We start from the raw sequence: 23,379 nt of genomic DNA on the forward strand, positions 1-23,379 counted from the left end.
CCAAGACTGTTTAATTATAATTACCTGATGACCCCAAGTAATATGATGTCACTTGACTGTGATCTTGACCAGGGCTCCGGAAATTTTGAAATCTAATCGGTCCGAGACTACGTCACGTCAACTATGATTACCCCACCCACCATAGTGATACATGTAGTCTTTCATTTTTAACGCGATAGTTCAAAGAGATAACAGTGTCATGCATTATGAAAGATATACCGTTCTCAGAAGCTAATCATACAACGATAAAAGTCAGTATGTGTTGTATCAGATGAATACTTTGTTGGAATTTTCTTATTTTCTCCAAAATTCTAAAAAGGACAATTTTGCCGAGGTAGTTTAGCACCGTTTTACATCAGAAACGAATCTTATAAAAAAATATCGTTGTGGGATATAACAGCATAGGGCGATCTTACGCGTTTTGCGTTGTGCTGCAGCTAGCCACTACATTTCTCCAATTTTCATAAAGTAGTGCCGCCCCTGTGCCACGTCGAGGCCCAGCACATCCGACTTCGACAGGGGTATTTTTTTTTTTATTATATAATTTATTCAGATCAATTGCATCAGTATTAAAATCAATATATTTATACAATATTTACAAGCCAGTCTAAGTGTTCCACGTGGCCATGAAGCAGGATATAGCAAACTAAGTTAACCACTGCTATATTTTTCCACCAGTTTGTCCTGCTTTTGTGTGTTTACAAAAATGTGTCTTTGTTTTTTGTCACGCCACATGCGATATATAGGCAGTGGGTTGAATGCCTGCAGTTTTGGTCCATTGATCAGCTCTGAGATAGCTAACAAGTGCGTTATAAACGACACTGGAATCTGCAGCCACAAGTTTAATCAATGTCAAGTAGCTTGTCTGCACAATTCCATCTTGCATATAATTTATATAGACAATCAAATGTTTTTCTGTACCAAGATCAGTACTTTCATCAATCATTATACCAAGCGCAGGACTTCTTCTGAGTTTTTCTAAGAGGCCAGCGTCAAGAAAGCTTGATATAATCTGAATAAATTCACAACATGCTGTATCGTCTTGGTACAGTTTTTTTGTCAATTTTGTGTCGTTGACTAATTGAAGTTCACAGAGCTGTTCATACTTTGCTATTGGCAAGTGTGTCTGGGCAACAGTGTACGCTGTACGAATGCGACGACATACAGCTGCCTCGATTTTATCAGAACCCTTAGTTATGCAGTCTGATACTGGCAATTGTTTTGACTGAGTATCTGTGTCCATTCTTAGAGATTTTTTATGCCCGATACTAATTTCATGGTCTTGTAAAGTAGATATGCGAAAATTAGTCGAACCATTCTGTGCGAACTTTGATTTATTTTTGTGCAATTTACAAAGAGAACAATACATTGCACCATTTTCGAACTTGAGCCACTTGTACGTATCAAGCCAGGAGTCTTGGAAAGACTTATCATCATTTTCGCACTGTCTTGCTTTATTTTCTGTCTGCTCAGATGAAGTTCCACAGCTAAGTTTTCTTTTCTTTGTATTCACTTTTTCAACATCTGAGCTTTTTTTCAGTACAGAAAATGCATTCTGAACCGGGTCGCCACTCCGGTTTTCATTTTCATCCGTGTTGCCAGTACGGATACTATTACCGATCTGATTTTCAGACCGATTTTCTGATACTGAAACCGGGTCGCCACTCCGGTTTTCTTTTACATGCAGGTTGCCAGCCCGATTTTTTTGTACAATCGGGTTGCCAAGCCGATTTTCTGTACTAGTTTCAGCTGGGTTGCCAAGCCGGCTGTTTACTTTTTTGAACATCGCAAGAATATTGCGCTGTGCCATTTCAACATTTGAAAAGGTGACCTGAATGTAGAAAATGATCTTTATATACCCTTCCTGGCACGACCTATTAACAACTTTTGGCCGGCATTGTGTGTGATCTATTTTGTATTTTCTTTACTAATCATATAATTATAAAACTTAATTATGTCGGTCCCTGTGCGATTTTTTTTAAATACAATAACCATTTTCTTGATTTTTACGCATGTTCAAACTATATCTTTTGAATTAAAACAACTCTTTTAATAAGCTTCAATTAATGTCTATTAATTATCGTCAAACAAAACCGCTATAGTAAAACAGTCGGTCCGGGTCAAAAGTATGAAAGCATTAATTACTCAAAAGTCGGCAAGCGATCATTGTTAAGAAATCAGTTCAAGTAAAAAGCAATCGGTCGCATTCAAAGGAGATTAAACACTAAAGTCGGCTAGCTGCATACATTAAATGACAATAGCGCGCGAACAGTGTATCGACACGTGTTGATGACGGACCGAATACATAATTGACAGTCGGATGTTTGACATGTTTATTGATCTTCAGAGGGCGCGAACAACAATTTCCTGCTTAGCAGTTGGTCGTGTATTGAGATTTCAGACCGAAATATACTTTTTTGATACTTTTTCTGCAGTTATGTCGGACCGATTTTTTTCGTTTTTTCAATATTTAAATCGGTCCGAAAAGTGAAAAATCGGTCCAAAACCGACAAACCGGCAAATTTCCGAAGCCCTGACCTTGACCTACTGACCTACTTTCTTGTTTTTTAAGATACAGCCTTGAAATTTTGATGACATACACAGTTTTGCACACCAATCGTAAAACTGAATTTCATTGACCATGAATGTGACCTACTTACCTTCTTAATATTTTATCATCAGTTTGATCTTTGAAACATGTAGCTCATATTACTCAGGTGAGCGATCCAGAGTCATCATGACCCTCTCGTTATATTTTGTACACCATTTATATCTTACATATCTGTGTTCATTACAAATGGTCAGCCATTTAAACTCACTAGTGATAAAATTAAGATAACATTAATTTTTGAAAAATGGTGAAACCAAAATGGCATTCCTGGTGATTTTTATTCATGCTGGCTAACAAGTGTGGCATCGCCTTATACCACCTGCACTGGAAATGAAGTCTTAATGACTTCATTTTTTTGTAGATTCATACATCTGCAACAACAGCCAATGACAATTAAGATGGATAGGTACACGTTTATCTGTTGTAATTATGTAAAAAAATATATTTTAGGGGAAAAGGGCAGAATATTATCTTAAATTATGTGAAGAAATATAAAGATATCTGTAGTGTAAGATTAAATAGTTGACCTTTTGTATATTATCAGTTTGTTAATTTCATTTTGTTGTATGTTCAGAGGAAGATAATTTTACATCAGATTTTAAGTTACTTTGCTTCGACAAATTTATCTTTGTTACTATACATGCATGCTATAATCTTCCGAGTTCTATGAAAACTTACATATGCATACTTACTTTTTCATTATTTAACATAATCCACCTGTTACGATGATGGGCAATTTTCATAGGACTATGTTGTCTTGCCTGCTGTTTCAAAATTAACCCTTACCATGCTTAATTTCTATAATGAACTTGTCCATCTTTTAATTTGGACAGTACCATTAGCTATTAAAAGGGGTACTTACCAAAAAGATAGTGACTGAAAGGCAAACAGTGCAGATCTTGATCAGACTGCATTGATGTGCAGGCTGATCTTGATCTAAACTGTTGCAATTGCAGAATCATTCGTGTCCAGCATGATAAGGGTTAAGAGTAAATTACTTCCCATCACACAAGAAAAATTTAGCGTTTTGGGTACACTACAGTAAAAAACAAGCAGTTATAGATCTGTTGGAAAGTTATCTTCCTTGGACTGTTAAGGGAAACCTTTTCTTTCTTCTTTGGTGAAGGGATTCGGCTAGAATAACATGTGGGTTTTTCGACAAAACGTTCTCTTGCTAAACTCTAATAATAATACACTCGCAACCCTTCAAACTAATGTAACATCTTTTCAATAAAAAAGTAACGATGTGTAGCCATAACCTGCAATTATAATATGCAGCCAATGAAAAATAAAAAGTTTTTAACACTAATCTGAATAATATTGTAACATCATTCTTTAATACTGAAATTACTGATTACTGAAGTTTTACCTAGATTCCACTTTTAGTTGCTAAATGTATAATATATATTACATTGTTTCTGTTGGCCTTTGGTTTGCTAGAGTATTTTATGTTGTTTGCTAGGGTGTGGTTTATCTGGTTATACCTTTAAAAGATTTTCTGACATACAGAATTCGTTAAAAGTTTCCTTGCTAGTATTTATTCAGACCATATTGCATGGTTTTTAACTCAGGATTTAAGTTGTGGGGGATGATTTCTAGGGTGTTCAGGGAGATGCCTTGTCTGAGATTGTTTGGCAAGTGTATCTCATACGGTGGAAACCGGCATATATTTGTGCATAAAGGCAGCATTTATAAATGCAACTGAGCAAATTGAGCTAAAATTTTCTTCATAAATGTTAAGAGATATATATAAGGCTAATCAAAATTGTATGCTGGCTGGAATATCAAGGGTTCACTCCCCACATCCTCCCTCCCCAATCCCCAAAGCACACCCACATGCACACATACTCCCTGGACCTGCCTTTGCATAATTGATCATACTGGGTCAGTTTAATCTGTTGCAGTAGTATTTATTTAGTTTAATTATGCTTATTTTTAAAACTGTCAGTCTTTGTGAACTTTTACAAGTGCATTTAGGCTACATCAATTATTATGAGAAATTCCTGACACGAAACAGAAGGAAACTTAGCCATGCCAAGCCTTGTTTCTTTCAGTTAAGTATACCCAATGAGGGCATCAGGGCAAGCTTACCATATTTACTCACTTATAAGATGATATTTTTCACCTTGAAATTATGCTTTATGTGTCGCCCTGTCTAATAAGTGAGTCAATGTCATTGACATAATGTTTTTAGAAAGAGTCTGCAGAATACTGTTGATTTTGATGTAATCATAGGAACAAAGGGTAAATACGGTAATTCTTTAGCATACCAATACTTCCCTGTTATAAATCAGTCAACCTTGTTTTAACTATTACTACGTGACATTATATAATATATTGAATAGCAAACCATTCAGTAAGTGTTGTATTACATGTCAGAAATAAATTTTCAATTTTTTTTTTCAATGTTTTAACATATAGCAAAAACGACAAACCGAAAATTTATATAAGGAGTTATGTGGTAAAAGATTGAATTCAAGAGCAATGTCTAGTAAAACAACTGCTCTCACTTTGTCAAACTGTTATAAAAAATGTATTGTACTCGCTGAAAACTTAATTGGTAGCATTGCCAGGAACATAAATGAAAGATGACAGAATGTTTGTTTCATTAGAAATGGGCATTAAGTTAGTATGCTATGATTACAAACCACTTTTAAGCGTAAAAAGTACCAATATCTGTTTTTTTAGTATATAAACATTAATTAAAATATTTCTGTTTGAATCGATATTACGATAACCACAGTTTTTAACTTGGTACTTTTCTTCCCAAAATATATTTCGAGAACTGAATGGAAAACTTGTTATAACTGCTTTATTTATTTATTATCATGATGAGTTATTTAAAACCCTTAAATTATCATGAAAGAACAACAGACTCTATATTTAAGGTATTATACCTTAGGTCATCACAAGTAGCAAAAATAAGATTTTGTGGGATACTTCAGTGCCGAGAAGGAAGAAAAGGTTGTCCTTAACTTTAGTACCTTGTTCAAATTGTATTATATTTCTTTTCCAACTTGCAATATAATTGAAGAGTTTTGAGAATTATGTAAGATTTGGCTACTACTGATTTTTTATATTCTTACATCAGTTGATGTATTTCACATAAAATGAAACCTTCATAATATGTTAATGTAGATTGTTGATATTTACAAGTTTCATCTTGATAATATGTGTGAACAGAGCGAAACATAAATTTAAAACACATAAATAATTAACTGCATTATATCCAAAAGTATTACAGATTAAGAGTCACAAATTCTTGTCATCAACGACTATGTCTAATGTCTTTTTAAGTGACAAATTAAACTTGACCTCTATAGAGTATCTCAGACTCTTATACCTATTTATTCCTACAGATTTATATTCTCAGCCATACTGCATCTGAAGTATTAAGAACTGTAATGGAATGATTTTGTACCATAAATGAACATATCAGATTAGGTGTATATGTTTATAGTAATGTACATTATATATTCAATGTTTGATTGGTTGTTTTTGTTTTTTTTCAATGCGTGTTGAATGTTTACAATTTGAGGAAAAAATATAAAGCTGAATTCTAAGTTTTGTTTGTTTTTATAACAGAATTTCCAAAAGAAATCAAGAATTTTTTATCTAGTAATGTTGGTTAAAACTGGTTCTCTCCTATTATAAATAATTTTATACTTTGTAGGGTTTCAGCACTAGTATTATGTTTATTTGGGGGAGGGTGTTACCGGTAATTAAGGAATATGTTATGTATATAATATGTATGTTTATGTAAAATATTCAGATAATGTTTCTGATGGTATACATCTGTATGTATGAGTATTGGAAAGTGTGCACTTGAGCAAAAGAGCCATAAAGATTTTCACTTATTATGTCTCCCCCATAGGAGACGTATTGTTTTTGCCTTCGCTGTCTGTCCGTCCATCCGCATTAAGCTCGTCTGGCTTTCACAGGTCAAACTGCTGTCCGGATTTCGACGAAACTTCACAGGAGTGATCAGTACCAAGTCTAGTTGTGCATGTCGCCGGCACGTTCTGCTTCCCTGCACAAAATGGCTGCCAGAGCTAAAAATAGAAAAGTCTTGTCTGGCTTTCACAGGTCAAACTGCTGGCTGGATTTCGACGAAACTTCACAGGAGTGATCAGTACCAAGTCTAGTTGTGCATATCGCCGGCACGTTCTGCTTCACTGCACAAAATTACCGCCAAAGCTAAAGATAGAAAAATCTTGTCCAGCTTTCACAGATCAAACTGCTGGTTGGAGTTTGACGGAACTTCACAGGAATGATCAGTACCAAATCTAGTTGTGAATATCGCTGGCAAGTTTTGCTTCGCAGCACAAAATGGCCACCAGAGCTAAAAATAGAAAAATCTTGTCCGGCTTTCACAGGTCAAACTGCTGTACAGATTTCGAGAAAACTTCAGCAGGAGTGATCAGTACCAAGCCTAGTTTTGCATATCGCTGACACGTTCTGCTTCACTGCACAAAATGACTGCCAGAGCTAAAGGTATACATAGAGGTGGAGAGACGTATATTTTGTGATAAAAACACCTTCTAGTTAATCTTTAATTTCCAGATATGAAAATTCCAATTTCTTTGTCATAGTTCAGGTTTTTTTCTGCCAGAATTTCCTCATTATATTTTCTTTATAGTTTCTTTCTCACCTGCCTGTCTAAAACAATAAGAATTATAAAATTTTGGAAGTTTTAACTCTTGGTGGTTTTAACTCTGGATTTTAAGTGACTTTAGTGTAAAATGGTATAAACGTTCTTATTCGTAGTTACAGATGGATGAGAAAAGCGAGAGAGATAGGTGGGGACTTAGGAGAGAGTGGCGAATAGAGAGAGGTTTTACCATTTCCAGTGGATTCTTGTTAGAATAAGGTATCAGTGCTGCCCCAAAAACATTACACCAGTCAAAACTGACTTGAGAAAACTTGTTTTAGAGGAGTCGTAGACTGTAACTGAATATGTGGTGTCGCATAAAGCGGCTGGACAAATTTCTGAAACAGGGTGGTTTCCCCTATTTGTTTAGCCTTTAGCCAGCTAGTGGCAAGTGTTTCTGCCTTTGCAACCACTGCAGACCAAGATCAGCCTGCAGGCTGATCTTGGTCTGCACTGTTCGCTTTTCAGTCAGTAAATTTTCAGTGAATACCCCTTTGAATAATAGGTGGTATGGCCCAAATTGAATGGTGGACCAGTCCATTTTTGAAATTTAGCAGGCTAAGGGTTAAAGACCAGTCTATCTAAGAACAACCACAACATTAAAAAAGAAAGCAGTTAAAAAAAAAAATATTTTGGGTTCTTATTGTCATTTCGTGGTTCTCCAGCAATTAGCAATGCTAAGGAACTAGTTAATTCATTATCCCAACTTTATGTAGTTTAATTTTATTGTTGTTGTTGTTTATTTTCTTTTTTTTTTTTTATTTTGTCTCAGTTGTGGACATTAATTTTATGTGTGCAGAATTTCCAATTATATACAAGACTTCTAGGTGCAATCTATTGCAGTCGACAAACACATGAGGAGAAAAAGGGCGCAAATATTGCAGGTCCTAGAAACTACTTGGTGAAGAAAAGGTATGGGATGTTGCACCCTGCCGTGTGTGGTTGTGCTGGTTGCATAGTGCTAGAGCTAGAAAGAGTTGCTATGGAAACCATTTAATATATAGTTCTTGTATACATTGCAGTTTATAGGGAAATGCAAAGTTAAAGTAACATGTTATCTTATCTTAATAAGTCCGTAAAATGTTACATTCATTTTTATGCCCCCGAAGGGAGGCATATAGTTTTTGAACCGTCTGTAAGTCTGTCGGTCTGTCCGCAATTTTCGTGTCCAGTCCATATCTTTGTCATCCATGGATGGATTTTCAAATAACTTGGCATGAATGTGAACCACAGTAAGACGACGTGTTGCACGCAAGACCCAGGTCCGTAGCTCAAAGGTCAAGCTCACACTTAGACGTTAAAGGTCATTTTTCATGATAGTGCATTCGTGTCCGGTCCATATCTTTGTCATCCATGGATGGATTTTCAAATAACTTGGCATGAATGTGTACCACAGTAAGATGACCTGTCGCGCGCAAGACCCAGGTCCGTAGCTCAAAGGTCAGGGTCACACTTAGACGTTAAAGGTCATTTTTCATGATAGTGCATTCGTGTCCGGTCCATATCTTTGTCATCCATAGATGGATTTTCAAATAACTTGGCATGAATGTGTACCACAGTAAGATGACGTGTCGCGCGCAAGACCCAGGTCTGTAGCTCAAAGGTCAAGGTCACACTTAGACGTTAAAGGTCATATTTCATGATAGTGCATTGATGGGCGTGTCCGGTCCATATCTTTGTCATTCATGCATGGATTTTAAAATTATTGGGCATGAATGTGTACCACAGTAAGACGACGTGTCGCGCGCAAGACCCAGGTCCGTAGGTCAAAGGTCCTAAACTCTAACATCGGCCATAACTATTCATTCAGAGTGCCATCGGGGGCATGTGTCATCCTATGGAGACAGCTCTTGTTTTAGCACTTCAGTTGTGCTGTAGGGCAACTGAAAAGAAAAGGGAAAGAAATGTAATCACTTAGTTTATTCAGCAGATACTTGGAGGTATACAATAGAAGAAAAAGTGATTCAGCCTAACAATACACTTAAGATCAGTATTGACGTCATTAATGCTGCTATTGTTTTTACATACAAAATTTTGTTATAACCCAAATGTTTTAGGGTGACATTCTTTTAAACTTTGCATTTCACATAGCTTTGGTGCTTTATGGAGATTTTGTCATGAAATATGACCATTGTGCTGTTTTCCTTGAAGATACATTGGCTTACACTCAGGCAGGTTTGTTTACCAGGTTTATTGTTGTGGTGATTTCATAATGCAAGAATGTTATTTTTCAAATAATTAGCAAGAAATTGTACAAATAGAAATATTTCATTGATCTTTATTTACATTTTAGTGGGATTCAGTGGCTGAGTGGTTAAAGTCGCTGACTTCAAATCACATGCCACTTATTGCTGTGGCTTCGAAATGTCACTTTGGGAGTAGAATTCTTTGCTTGAGGAAGTTATACATCTGGCTTTCAAAAGGTCGGTGGTTCTACACATTTGCTGCCATTGCCTGTTTTGGTCTTCTCAATGTTAGGTGTTTAGAGGTTGCTCTGTATATTTCATTATATCTACAGATATCAGTTTCACATACAGATAAACATATTCTGTTATAACAATAGATATCGGTTTCTTTTACAGTAAAACATACTCCGTTATAGCAGCAGATATCAGTTTCATGTACATTAAAATATATTCCGTTATAGCAACATATACCTGTTTCATATACAGTAAAACATTTCCGTTATAGCAACATATACCTGTTTCATATACAGTAAAACATTTCCATTATAGCAACATATACCTGTTTCATATACAGTAAAACATATTTCATTATAGCAACAGATACCTGTTTCATAATATAGTAAAATGCTGATCGCTCAACAATGTAGTGGATAACCAAAATTCATGAATTATGCATTTAGAGTGATCTAAACATAGAAAATAGAAAGAAAACAGCAGAAAGCCACATAAATTACTCTGGTGAGCACTGGTGCTCTAGCCATTGATTCTTGAGCGAGCGGGGTTTTACTGAAATTATTAGTAATTTTTACGTTAAATGGTTGATCTAACAGAGCTAGACTAGTAATTAGTGTACTGTATTAACTCACAGCATGAGGATAGCACAGATTTGTGGGTAGATTCTTACTATTAGTTTTACCAGGTTTTTGAATTTTCAGCTTATGTTTGAATTTGAATTATTAAGTTGAATTAAGAGATGTCATGTTAGTGACATTCCTTCATTTGATGAAGCTACTGAGTCAGTGGTTCTACCCAAGTGCCCACCAGATTGCTGGAAATATATTCTTATGGAGCAGTTAAAGGGATACACTGGTGAAAAAATAACAATTTTTTGTAAATTCTTCTAAATATGATAATGATATAGTTTATTGCAGTAGTTAAAAATGATAGATTCGTAGTTATTTTGGCATGCTATGTTTTTGGTACCCTATGTATGCCAAGTTAAGATAATACATGAAAAAATTGCTATAAAAAACATATTTGTCTTTTTCTTTTTCCACTTCACTTGTTTTTACTGCAGATAATGTAGGATATGTAGAGTTGTTTGGGCAGAGTCTTGTCTGAAAGATTTATCACATTTTCATGACTTTCCATGTAGAAATAAAGTTATAGCACCACCCACCTCTTCTGCTTGCAATTTTTGAAAGTATTATAGATTTGGATTCTGTTGCTGCTGTTTGTGTAGTGGTATATGGTCATATGCTGTTTTGTGAACATGTGTTTTACTTGCATATTTATTAAATTTTTCTTTAAATGTGATGTGGAATTGTGTGGAATATATTTCAGCACTACAATGTAATCAATTCAGCATCCATCAAAATAGTAAGTTTTTTTTGCAAAAAATGATGTTTCGGTGGAAGGAAAAATCTTGGGGTTTATCTTTTTTTCTGTTTTACCTATAATGAAGTTGTATTTTAGAAGGGCATTAGAGGGTACCTTTTCACAGATATGTTAGTAATGCTTAAAGATGCACTATATGCACCTTGATTTTAGAGGGTAATATTTTTTCCTGTCACCAGTTAGTGTGTTCAGCATTGTTTTTCTGGTACATTTTTACTCTTCATCTATATTTTGATAGTGGGTAAATGGTTTGGCATATTTTCCCATTATGTTTTGTGTGTGTTTTTTTTTTTTCTTTGATTGATTGTTTGATAGATTGATTGATTTACAGGTGCAAGACGTAGTTTAGTACCACATATTAGAGTGACATTTCCCAATTTTTCCTACTAGGTGTTTGTTGTCACTGAACAGCATTCATTACTATTTATGATATAATTTTGCAGCAGTACTCTGAAATCATTATTTGAGGGAGAACTCATTTTTGTGGATTTTATAGGGTCATGAAGCCACAAAAGTAAGTCCCAAGGAACTAGTAAAATCACCATTCATTTAAATTTCAGAATCTGAATTCCAAGAATTCTTATCCCCACAAAAAGCCATTTTTGCTTAAACCACAAAATTTCTTTCCAACAAAATTAAATGATTTTAGTGAATACAGTGTCATAGACAAAGAGTTAATGTGTACAAAAAGGAATTAGGTAATGTCTTTTCATATTTCCCTAATTGGGACGATGCCTTTAGATTATATTCCTTACTGTACTTTTACAGATTGTACTTTTGATGAAGTTTTTAACAATTTTTCTAGTATATTTGGAAACGATAAAATATTAAATTATTCTGCAGAAAGCCTATGTACTGCTTTGAGATACAGCGTTGGGTTTTTGCTTCATACACAAACTACAAACGTTACAAAAAGCTGGGCATCTTTGAGTGACTGTGTTTAGTTGTGAGTGAAGTTTAACTTTCTTTTCTGTGGCCACTTTCTATCAATATGATCCCACAATGCACAGATCTGCATGCAGCTAGAGACAGGAGCACAGTTCTTAGCAAATGAACCAGACTTTGTCATATTAAGTGTCACTCCTTAACAATCAAGTTATTATCAGTTATGTTAGAAATTTGCATGCAGATAATTTTTTTTTTTTAATTTATGAAATTAGTTTCTGTAGTTAAACAAAATCACATAAAGGTGCTTACTGGTAATAAAAATGTGTGGTTTAAGAAGATGATTCAAATCAGATTGTTCATTTCTATTAATTTTTAATACTTACTTTGGAAAGAACCTGCATGTACAATGTGATCACCAGCAATTTATATTCTTCTGGCAAAAATAGGTTGTTTAGTAATGATTTTGTTGAAAAATTTATTTTGCTAAAGTAACCTTGGATGGATTGATAGATAATTGAAGGATGATTCCTTTTTGCAGAGATCTATAAACATTCTATTGTTGTAACAAAATTTTCACAAATGTTTGTCAAATTTAATATTATTAACAATTATATGCTTTTTTTTATCCACAGTTCACATTTTCAGATATAGTCAAAACTGTTAATCTGAGAAATATACACATGCCTGTGATGGCATATGTTCAATGAGTTACTATTTATCACGTGCATGTTATAGATTTCATTATCATTTTGCACATGTAGTATTAAAATCAGGTTGTAACAATATTGCTTTTCATCAGGGAGAAGTTGTTTTATTTTCTGGGGAGGATTGATTGATTTATCTAATTATTTATAAAACAGTGGTAATTTGGCTAGTTTTGTGACATGTATGAGATAGAAAGAATTAAAAGCGTTCGCTAGAGTTTCTGTATATGAGATGGGCGGAATTTTTCCCAATAGGTTAGAGACCACCAATTGTTTTCCCATAGACTTACATTGTAACATTATGGCGTGTACGGCGTTCCATACATCGAAACATGTATATCTAATTTCAAGTTTTTCAAGAACTATCTTAGTTCTACCAAAATATCGGACGAAAAACATATGAATAGTGATACTTTATTTAAGTAATTTTCGTGTGAATGAGATGTTTACATCATTGACATGGCGGGAGAAATTCGTTTGATAAAACTTTTTTTCAGTACACATAAAATGTAGCAAATTTTGTCAGAATGTATAATGAAATACTGTAAATGCAGTGAAAAAATATCAATTTTGAAAAAATAATCACTTCCTAAGTTTGTTTACATGTCTGACCAATCAGAACGCACAGGTGTTACCTTATTCCCAGGTATACATTTACCTCATTCCCAGTAAGTTCCCTGTACTTTTTTGAATTAGTGGTCTCTGACCAATAACAGAATTTCTTCAAACTTTGGGTATTGAAGGACAATCATCTAAGAAACAAAAATATGCAATAAAAGTCATAGGTCACCAGTATTGAAAAAGAGTTATCTGCCCTTGAAAATGGCATTTTTTGTTTCTTAGATAATTGTCCTTCAGTATCCAAAGTTTGAAGAAATTCTGTAATTGGGAAAAATTTTGCTCATCTCATATACAGAAATTCTAGCAAATACCTTTAAGGGAAACATAATTTTAATAAGCTGATCTAGTTATCAATAAGAACAAAACTCATTCTGCTACTAGATCCACCTTTTCAGTAACAAGGTTTTTCCTCGAAATCTCTTCAAAAATTATGGCAATAACCAATGATACTTTACATCGTTTTAAGAACTCCGAGGGCGGTGATATTAACTTTGTAAGCTTTTAAAATATACGAGTATTGAGTTTATTGTCAAAAACAGTTTTTAATGAGATAAACAATTTTTATGTTTTCATCCAATTTTATAACAAGCAAATTTTGAAAATTGGATTTTGACTTTATTTGTGATTGGATTGTTTAAAAAATTTCAGGATATCTTAGTTGGCATAAAATAAACATTTTCATGAAAGAATTTTGTAAATCGTTGAATTAAAAAAGAGCATTTAATTTATTTTCTGAATTGTTTTGTAGGAAAAATACACATTTTTCCATAAAACTAAAACATTAAAATTTTCATAAAAAGATCGTATTGTCTGTACACCTCCGAGACTTTTTGAATGGTTATACTTCATATCAAAATCTTGCAAAATAAAGCCGCCATCCGTGAAAAAACTGTTACTCATAAAGTTGACCAAACTGTAGAAGTTAATTTGGAAATATAAGAAATCCTCACCCGAAAAAATAAAATTCAGATTCCCAGAATTCACAGTTATGCTTACAGTTTACATGCTTCCGCTTCTATTTATAAAAAAAAGTTTTATTGCTAATAAGTGCAAATAGTTCAATAATAACCAAGTAATTTAATTTTATGTTATGTTAATTTTCTATTTTCACATAAATAATTATATGTAATAATTTATTGCAGGTTCTGGAACTTTGACATTGTTGTTACAAGATAAAAGCACACATTATTACTGAAATGTAGATCTGTTGAAGAAAGCTTTTTATGAAAATTGATTACAAGAAAATGTCTGTTTTTTAGGGAAATCTTTTATTTCTCCAGCTCAGTTCAAAGACTCCTGGCAGTTTTTTGTTTTTTTTGACTGGGAAAATATATATAGATCTCTACAATACCAAATATCCTTCTTCAGCCATCATGCAGTCATTGCATTTCCTACATATATATTGTCAAAAGTTTACTAAACCTTAGATTGAAATAGTGTTTTAAACAGTAGCTTAAGGCATCGCCACAGTCACAACTCAGTATCAGTTCATATTTTCAGGCCGAGTATTTTTCTCTTGAAAATTGCACTAAAGCCTTAACAGCTGGTCAAATTATCATCAACATAAGAAGCATATGAAGATTTATAGTACATATGCTGCTTGTAAAATGACAGAAAATTTACCCCAAAATATTGAAATTTTATGTGCAGTAGAACTCCAATATAAAAGATATTACAAAGACAAAATTTAGTTAATTTCATAGTACAATATGTATACTGCAAACTCCTACGGATTTTTGTCGAAATTGTTCCTGGTTATTGCATTAGACACAAAAAGACAACCCCATGTAAATTTAATTTAAAATGTTGTTTGTACATGCATTACTGACCACAGGTAGCCAGGTAAACCTATACATAATCTTATAATATCACCTGTTTATATACATGTAAATTGTGTGAACAGATAACACAAATTGGATAAATTGATGGTGTAGGGATTTTTGTGTATAATTCAGTAATCAGGTAAAATTTCAAAATAATTTCTGAAGACTTTATTCTTCACGGTCTGCTTTACAATTGGCTGTAATTATCTTTGAAATGTATTGAATATATATTGAGTTTGACTGCAGATAAAATTGCAAAATTTTGTCATAAAAAATATCGAATAAAGGCATAATACAGGTAGTGAAATGCACAGCCTTCTACTTGCATATGCTCACATAGATATTTAAAACATAATTATGACAAATTTATTGACTTTATAGTTACCACTTAGTCATCTTTTATTTTTATGAAAATTTGCATGTAAAATTTTGAGTCAAATGGCTGCCATTGTAGGCGATGCCTTAACAAAGATATAGAAATAATTTGTTTGATTTGACATTTCTTGATGCAACTGTTTCTATTATAAATTTGGTCATCTCAGTGTAATTCCGTCCATATGAGGAATCCATCTAGCTGGTTTACAGAAAGCAGGTGGTTCTAATCAAGAGCTCGCCTGAGATGAAATTACGGGGTCTTCTTTTACCTTCAAAAGCTTAAAAAGCAAATTGTGTCTGTGTGACTCGAAACCTAAGAAAAAAGTTTGATTCCATATTTCTCTATTCACAATAATTTATTCTTAATGTTTTGAAAAATGATGATTTTTATTTTGTATTTCAGAATTGCACCTGTTAAATCAAAATCAGAAAATACGCCGTCAGACATTAATAACTCTAACCCAGTTGTCATGGTTACCAAACCAAGTGTTCAGCAATCACAACCAAGGTCAAGGTCAGTTTCAAGGTCAAGGGTATCAAGTCGAGGTCAAGGTCATCAGACTCATTTAACTGTTGCAAAGACATCAAGGAAGAAAGTGATAAGTTCCGAGGAAAGCAGTGATGACAGTGATGATACCGATGATGATTCTGATGATGATGAATAGATATAGATGATTCCAAAGATGATAAATGAATAGTAATACTTTTTGGTAAAAATACATGTACAATGGACACCAGTCTTTCAAGGATTGATGGCTTGAGCAGCAGGACACAGTGGGGAAGTTCTTGCGGATTCAACCATTTTCGTTATATTGGCTTTTGTTTGGGTTGCGCTTTAAAGCCACGAAAACCTCAAACGGTTTGTTTATCCTATTGCGATTTTGAGAAATCAGTGCTTTACCGTATATGACTATAATACAGCAGTAAGTATGCAAGGGGTCTGCTGCATGGATCAGAGCGCTACCATATTAATTACAGACAGCAGTATTATAAAGCAGAAAAAGTAACTTTGGTTGATGCTGAGCACTGCCATGTATGTCTGTCTGGATAAAATCACTGAAATTATCTGACATTTGAATCACTAAACAGTAAATGTTTTATCATATTTTTAAAAAACAAAATCTTGTTATGAAGGTGGCTGTGATTATTTACTTGGATCTTATTTATATGTTTGTCTATAAATAGTCACACATGTTTGTGATTGTTGTTTTGTTAGTACAATAAGGATATGACATCAGCTTTTCCAAATATAACAGTTTTGTCATAGCACATTAAATTTTAATGGACTTGCCTATCATATTAATTCTATTGTTCATGTTGCATTAACTCCAAAAAAAAATCCACTCCTTATATTTACATTATACATGTTATTTCCTTTTCATTTGTTGATTAGTTTTTTTCATAAATTGCATATATTTTGTTGTATATATAGAGGATAATAAATATTAGACAATATTGTTTATTCATTTCACCAGAAAGAACAACTGTGACATTGTCTAAAGATCATTCTATCAGATTATATGGGGGTTTTGTGAAAACAGTGGCATGTATCACTGAGCCATGCTGTAAATTTAGCACATCCTTTTTGCGTTTCACACAAAGTGAGCATCATAATTTTCATTGGAATGAATAGGACAATGAAATCATTAGTATTCGGACTAATTTTTGTGGCTGAGTCAGTCCACAAAATTTTATCCCAGTGAACAAGTAAAATTCCAGTTCAATTAATGTTCAAAAGTTTAAATCCACTAATTTACATCCAAACAAATAGTTTGGTTTTTTTTTTTCATAAAATTAAATGATTCCACAATATTACAATTTAGTCATTGTGCTGTTTGTATACAAAATTATTTAGGCAAATTTTTACACCTCTGAAATTATTCAAGAAATGTTCTATTTAAGTCATAAGTATTTTGTAGGGAACTGAAATAAGTGTTCATATGCAGACTTTGTCTGACCAGTTCAGACAAAACATCAACTAAATATAGGTAATATCTTCAGTCCTGTGAAAATAAAGTACGAAAAGCAACATTGCTTTTGTGTTACTGAATATCTTTTCTTCCTCTGTTAATACATTAAAATAAGAAATGGCCATAAGGTGTACTTTGAGTGCTATGGAGATTCATATGTATGTCTCTTATAGAAAGCTTTTATATTATTCTTTTGTCAGACTTATAAGAGAATCTAGACTTTGCTTTTGTTACAAGTTTCCAACAGTGACATGAATAAAAAGTACTTGTACAGTACCTGACTTTATTAGATGAGTAAGCGATTTTTATGAAAAAATGTAAGGCAAGCTTTAGTGAGCCTTCATTTTTAGCTCACCTGAGCACGAAATGATCAAGGTGAGCTTTTGTGATTGCCCTGTGTTCGTCCATTTGTCATCAACAATTTGACTGTTTACACTCTAGAAGTCACAGTTTTGGCCTAACCTTAATAAAAACTTGGTCAGAATGTTACCCTCAATAAAATCTTGGACGAGTTCCATATTGGGTCATCTGGGACAAAAAGCTAGGTCACCAGGTCAAATCAAAGGAAAAGCTTGTTAACTCTGTAGAGGCCACATTTATGACCGTATGTTAATGAAATTTGGTCAGAATGTTAATCTTGATGATCTTTAGGTCAAGTTCGAATCCGGGTCATGTGGGGTAAAAAAAAATAGGTCACCAGGTCAAATCAAAGGAAAAGCTAGTTAACACTTTAGAGGCCACATTTATGACCATGTCTTAATGAAACTTGGTCAGAATGTTAATATTGAGGTCAGGTGAGCGAAACAGGGCCTTCATGGCCCTCTTGTTTGGTTTTGAGCCTACTGACCTGATCTTACCAGTTAATGTTGATGTCAATTTTTTTATATATAGAAAAAATAACTGAATTTCAGGCATCAAAGTAATTATATTATTTTTTTCATAGTCAATATAAAACTAAAAACAAGAGGGTCATGATGACTCTGGATCGCTCACCTGAGTAATACGAGCTACATGTTTCAAATGTCAAACTGATGATAAAATATTAAACAAGAGGGCCATGAAGGCCCTGTATCGCTCACCTGACCTATTGACCTAAAGATCATCAAGATTAACATTCTGACCAAGTTTCATAAAGATATGGTCATAAATGTGATCTCTAAAGTGTTAACTAGCTTTTCCTTTTATTTGACCCAGTGCCCTAGTTTTTGACTCCACATGACCCGGATTCGAACTTGACCTAAAGATCATCAAGATTAACATTCTGACCACATTTCATGAAGATACAGTCATAAATGTTGCCTCTAGAGTGTTAACAAACTTTTCTTTGATTTGACCTAGTGACCTAGTTTATGACCCCAATTGACCCAGATTTAAACTTGACCTACAGATCACCAAGATCAACACTCTGACCAAGTTTCATTAAGATATGGTCATAAATATGGTCTCTACAGTGTTAACTAGCTTTTCCTTTGATTTGACCTGGTGACCTAGTTTTTTATCCTAAATGACCCAGATTCAAACCGGACCTTGAGACCATCAAGATTAACATTCTGACCAAGATTCATGACGATAAAGTCAAAAATATGGCCTCTACAGTGTTAAAAAGCTTTTCCTTTGATTTGACCTGGTGACCTAGTTTTTGACCCCAGATAACCCAATATTGAACTCGTCCAAGATTTTATTGAACATTCTGACCAAATTTCATTAAGATTGGGCCAATTTTGTGACCTCTAGTGTTAACAAGTGAATGAAGTATTGCCATGCAATACAAAGTCCCCTACTGGAAGGCACCTAATTTTCTCTACTGCAGTATAACATAATGAACTGATATCTGTCAATGATGTATAAACAATATTGTACTACATATACAATATGTTATAACAACACACTTGGATTAAAATGTGCATATATAAAAACACACAGTTGTTTTCATATTGAATTTTTTTGGCTGATTATAAAAATGTTATCATGTAAGTTATTTATAGTAACAACAAAGGGAAATTAATCTTTAAAAAAAAAAAAATCTATATAATATAAGTCCACAAGAAACTCTTTACCAGGTAGAGATAGGTCAAAATACACCTAAAAATTGGATGTAACATGCATGCTGTACCACAGAAAAGTGGTCTCGATTTTTCTCTACCACCAGTAATAAAAAAAGTTACAATAAAATCTATTTATAGTAACAACAAAGGGACGTAATTCTAAAAACAAGGGTGCCTCATGGTGGTGAACATTTGTTCCAAGTTGCATCAAAATCCCTCCATGCATGAAGAAGAAATGTTCCGTACAAAGTCATTCTTGAATTTGACCTTTGACCTCTAAATATGACCTTGACCTTAGACCTAGGGACCTGGTTCTTGCGCATGACATGTTGTCTCATCCAGGGGAATATTTGTGCCAACTGATATCTAAATCCTGCTTTGCATGACAAAGTTATAGACCGGACAGGAAAACAATCCTCTTGACCTTTGATCTCAAAGTGTGACCTTGACCTTTAAGCTAGGGTACTGGGTGTTGCGCATGACATGTCGTCTCATCATGGGAAACATTTGTGCCAATTAATATTAAAATCCCTTCATGGATGGCACAGTTATGGACGGGACAGGAAAAAAACTCTGTTTACCTTTGACCCCCAATTGTGACCTTGACCTTTGAGCTAGGGGTCCGGGTTTTGCGCATGACACGTCGTCTCATCATGGGGAACACTTGTGCTAAGTGATATTAAAATCCCTGAATGAATGTCAGAGTTATGGACCGGACAGGAAACAGACCCTGTTCATGCTATGTTAACATTTGACTGCTTAGTGTGACCTTGACCTTTGAGCTAGGGGTCTGAAAGTTGTGCATGACACATCGTCTTATTATGAGGTACATTTCTGCCAAGTAATATTAAAATCCCTTCATAGATGGGAGAGTTATGGACCGGACAGGAAAAAAGCCTTGTTGACCTTTGACCTCCAATTGTGACCTTGACCTTTAAGCTAAGGGTCCAGGTTTTGCGCATGACACGTCGTCTCCTCATGGGGAACATTTGTGCCAAGTAATATTAAAATCTCTTCATGGATGGGAGAGTTATGGACCGGACAGGAAAAAAGCCCTGTTGACCTTTGACCTCCAATTGTGACCTTGACCTTTGAGCTAGGGGTCCGGGATTTGCGCATGACACATCATCTCATCATGGGGAACATTTGTGCCAAGTAATGCTAAAATCCCTTCAAGGATGGGAGAGTTGTGGACCGGACAGGAAAAAGCCCTGTTGACCTTTGACCTCCAATTGTGACCTTGACCTTTGAGCTAGGGGTCCGGGTTTTGCGCATGACACGTCGTCTCATCATGGGGAACATTTCAGCCAAGTAATATTAAAATCCCTTCATAGATGACAGAGTTATGGACTGGACACGAAATTGCGGACGGACGGACGGACGGACGGAAATGACGGAAAAGTGCATTCCTAGTCCCCGAAACTGGTTTTTAAACCAGTAGGGGACTAACAAGCTTTTCCTTTGATTTGACCTGGTGACCTAGTTTTTGACCCCAGATGACCCAATATCGAACTCTTCCAAGATTTTATTGAGGGTAACATTCTGACCAAGTTTCACTAAGATTGGGCTACAATTGTGACCTCTAGTGTTAACAAGCTTTTCCTTTGATATGACCTGGTGACCTTGTTTTTGACCCCAGATGATTCAATATCGAACTCGTCCAAGATTTTACTGAGGGTAACATTCTGACCAAGTTTCATTAAGATTAGGCCAAAATTGTGACCTCTAGAGTGTTAGTCAAATTGTTGACGACGGACGGACGGACGGACACAGGGCGATCACAAAAGCTCACCTTTGAGCACTTCGTGCTCAGGTGAGCTAAAAAACAACAACAAAAAAAAACGCTAGAATTTACGCTTTACTTACAGAAGAAGATATTTTTCTCTGGCACTTTAAAGGGCAAAACATTGTGAAGTTCTGGTTGAGTTCTGCTATCTGTAGCATAAATTTTTGTGTTTGAGAAAAATAGAATTTAAAGTCTGCCCATTTGACTCAGTACAGAGAAGGAATATCAGTGTAGGGTTTGTAAGTACAGTCTACACACTGCCCGTCGTTACAAACTGATATACTGTTGAAAAACGGCGTTAAGCCCAAAACAAACAAAACTGTAACCTTAACCTTTAGCCTGCTGGCAGCAATTGATTCTGCTGCTTTAAAATTTGCAGCCACTGCAGGCCAAGCCGCGCATGCTGATTATGGTTGGCACTGTTCGCTATTTGGTCAGTTAAATTTCATTGAACACCCCTTCGAATAGTAAATTGTACTTAATTGAAATAGGGACCAGTCCATTTTAGAAATAGAGTAGGGTGAAGGTTAATTGTGTTGTTGTCTTGATTGTTTTACTTTATATACATTGTTAAACATGTACATAACTGACAAACACAGCTATCGGTTGACAGAACGTTCCTTTGACTGTTTAATATTTAGGTAAGTTTTGTTTTAACCTTTAGCCTCACACCCGTTAACCGGTTCCGAGCAAAACAGTTCGTGGCGGACGAAACAGTTCACCTATATTTTTGCCGGTATCTGCATTGGGGTAAGTATTCTCCATCCAAGAATCGGCTGGTGCAAAATATGTTAAAGATTTTTATTTCTGTAAAAAGTAGCATGAACGAAGAACATGCCATGTGCTTCCCGTTCAAAACTAACCTATATTTAATAAATTATGACGAGTTAAAAGTGTGATTTTGTTGAAAAAATGTGAAAACGAAAGTTTATCGCGGTATATTTAATTCACTTTTCAACTTCGGCCTATGGTATTTACGTCAACCTTTATAATAATGTTTGCCCTGAATATTGTCCAATTTTTAAGCGAGCCTGCCGGTGACAAAGGATTCTGCCTTTGCGGCCAGTGCAGACCAAGATCAGTCTGCACGTTGGTCAGGCTGACCTTGATCTGTACTGTTCGCTATTCAGTCACTTTACAGTAGATTTTCAGTGAACACCCCTTTGAATAGTACAACAAAGAGGATAAATATCCAACAGGGAAAGCTACGTTCCAAACTTGAACGCAGCCTCCCCAAACGTTAACCCAGGATACGGACGCGTACACGACCAACACGCACTATCACAAAGCAAACACAAAAGGTAAAGGATCACAGTGGGGCAACGCCTTGGAACGATTAGTGGCAAAACCACCACAGGGGAGCTTAAACAGGTTTATAGTGCGCCTAACCTCACCCTTAATTCTTCTCTTTATTAGCCCATGTACACAGGCACGTGTGTCATCTGGGATGAAGAAAACCTGACCAGGCAGATAAAAACCCATATTTTCATCCTAAATCAATCAAAAAAATGAAAAATGTGTGGTGAAATATGAGCCCCTTTCAAATGATATATACCTGGCATCTTGCGTGCTTTCAATACATGATTTTTGAAATGCTTAGATCAAGACCGATGGACATCTGGTATCTGCATCTTGCAGCTTTCATAATAACCTCTTTTTATAGCATAAAAGATAAAATCTAATCCATTGTATCTGGAACAACTGATACATGAGGTAATATGCTAATTACGCGCTAATCGATAGTGGCGAAAACAAAATATCGATCGCTAACGACTGGTCGATATTTACAGGTATGGACGACAGCATAGTACAGATAAATGTATTGATTTATACGGAGTTTCTACTCCCCGTATTAGACCTTCCTGATTGTATGTTTTGCTGTATCAGTTATCAAACTCCAAACGCACTGCTCTCTCCCCTGCGGAGTCAGCAATGTGCTTACTACAGCTTCTTTTGAACTCGGCATTGGTTCAATTTTTGTCGGTAATCGTAAATAACCGCATGTAACTTGTGCGATTGTTTTTTTAAGTAATATGCAACATTATGGGTAATGTCATGTGTGTACTAACGAGAAATAATGCTTGTTAATTTGTGGGTATCGG

General features: G+C 34.9%; 1 protein-coding gene across 8 annotated transcripts in view; it reads left to right on the plus strand.

Annotated features, from left to right (window-relative positions):
- The window catches only part of LOC123536225 (centriolar satellite-associated tubulin polyglutamylase complex regulator 1-like), a 28,792-nt gene extending 9,132 nt beyond the window's left edge, over window positions 1-19,660 (plus strand). For 2 of the 8 annotated variants that reach the window (XM_045319205.2, XM_045319204.2), the window contains exons 10-11: window positions 8,106-8,174; window positions 15,880-19,660. In XM_045319205.2, the coding sequence (XP_045175140.2) occupies window positions 8,106-8,174; window positions 15,880-16,141 (331 nt within the window). In that variant the 3' untranslated portion in view covers window positions 16,142-19,660. Of the gene's footprint in view, window positions 1-7,378; window positions 7,482-8,034; window positions 8,175-11,011; window positions 11,048-15,879 lie in introns of those variants that run through there. The other 6 variants (XM_045319208.2, XM_045319211.2, XM_045319209.2 and 3 more) reach the window with 6 other exon arrangements.
- Window positions 19,661-23,379: the final 3,719 nt, after the last annotated feature.

The sequence above is a fragment of the Mercenaria mercenaria genome, chromosome 17, assembly GCF_021730395.1.
Source record: "Mercenaria mercenaria strain notata chromosome 17, MADL_Memer_1, whole genome shotgun sequence".
In the NCBI taxonomy this organism is placed as follows: Eukaryota; Metazoa; Mollusca; class Bivalvia; order Venerida; family Veneridae; genus Mercenaria; species Mercenaria mercenaria.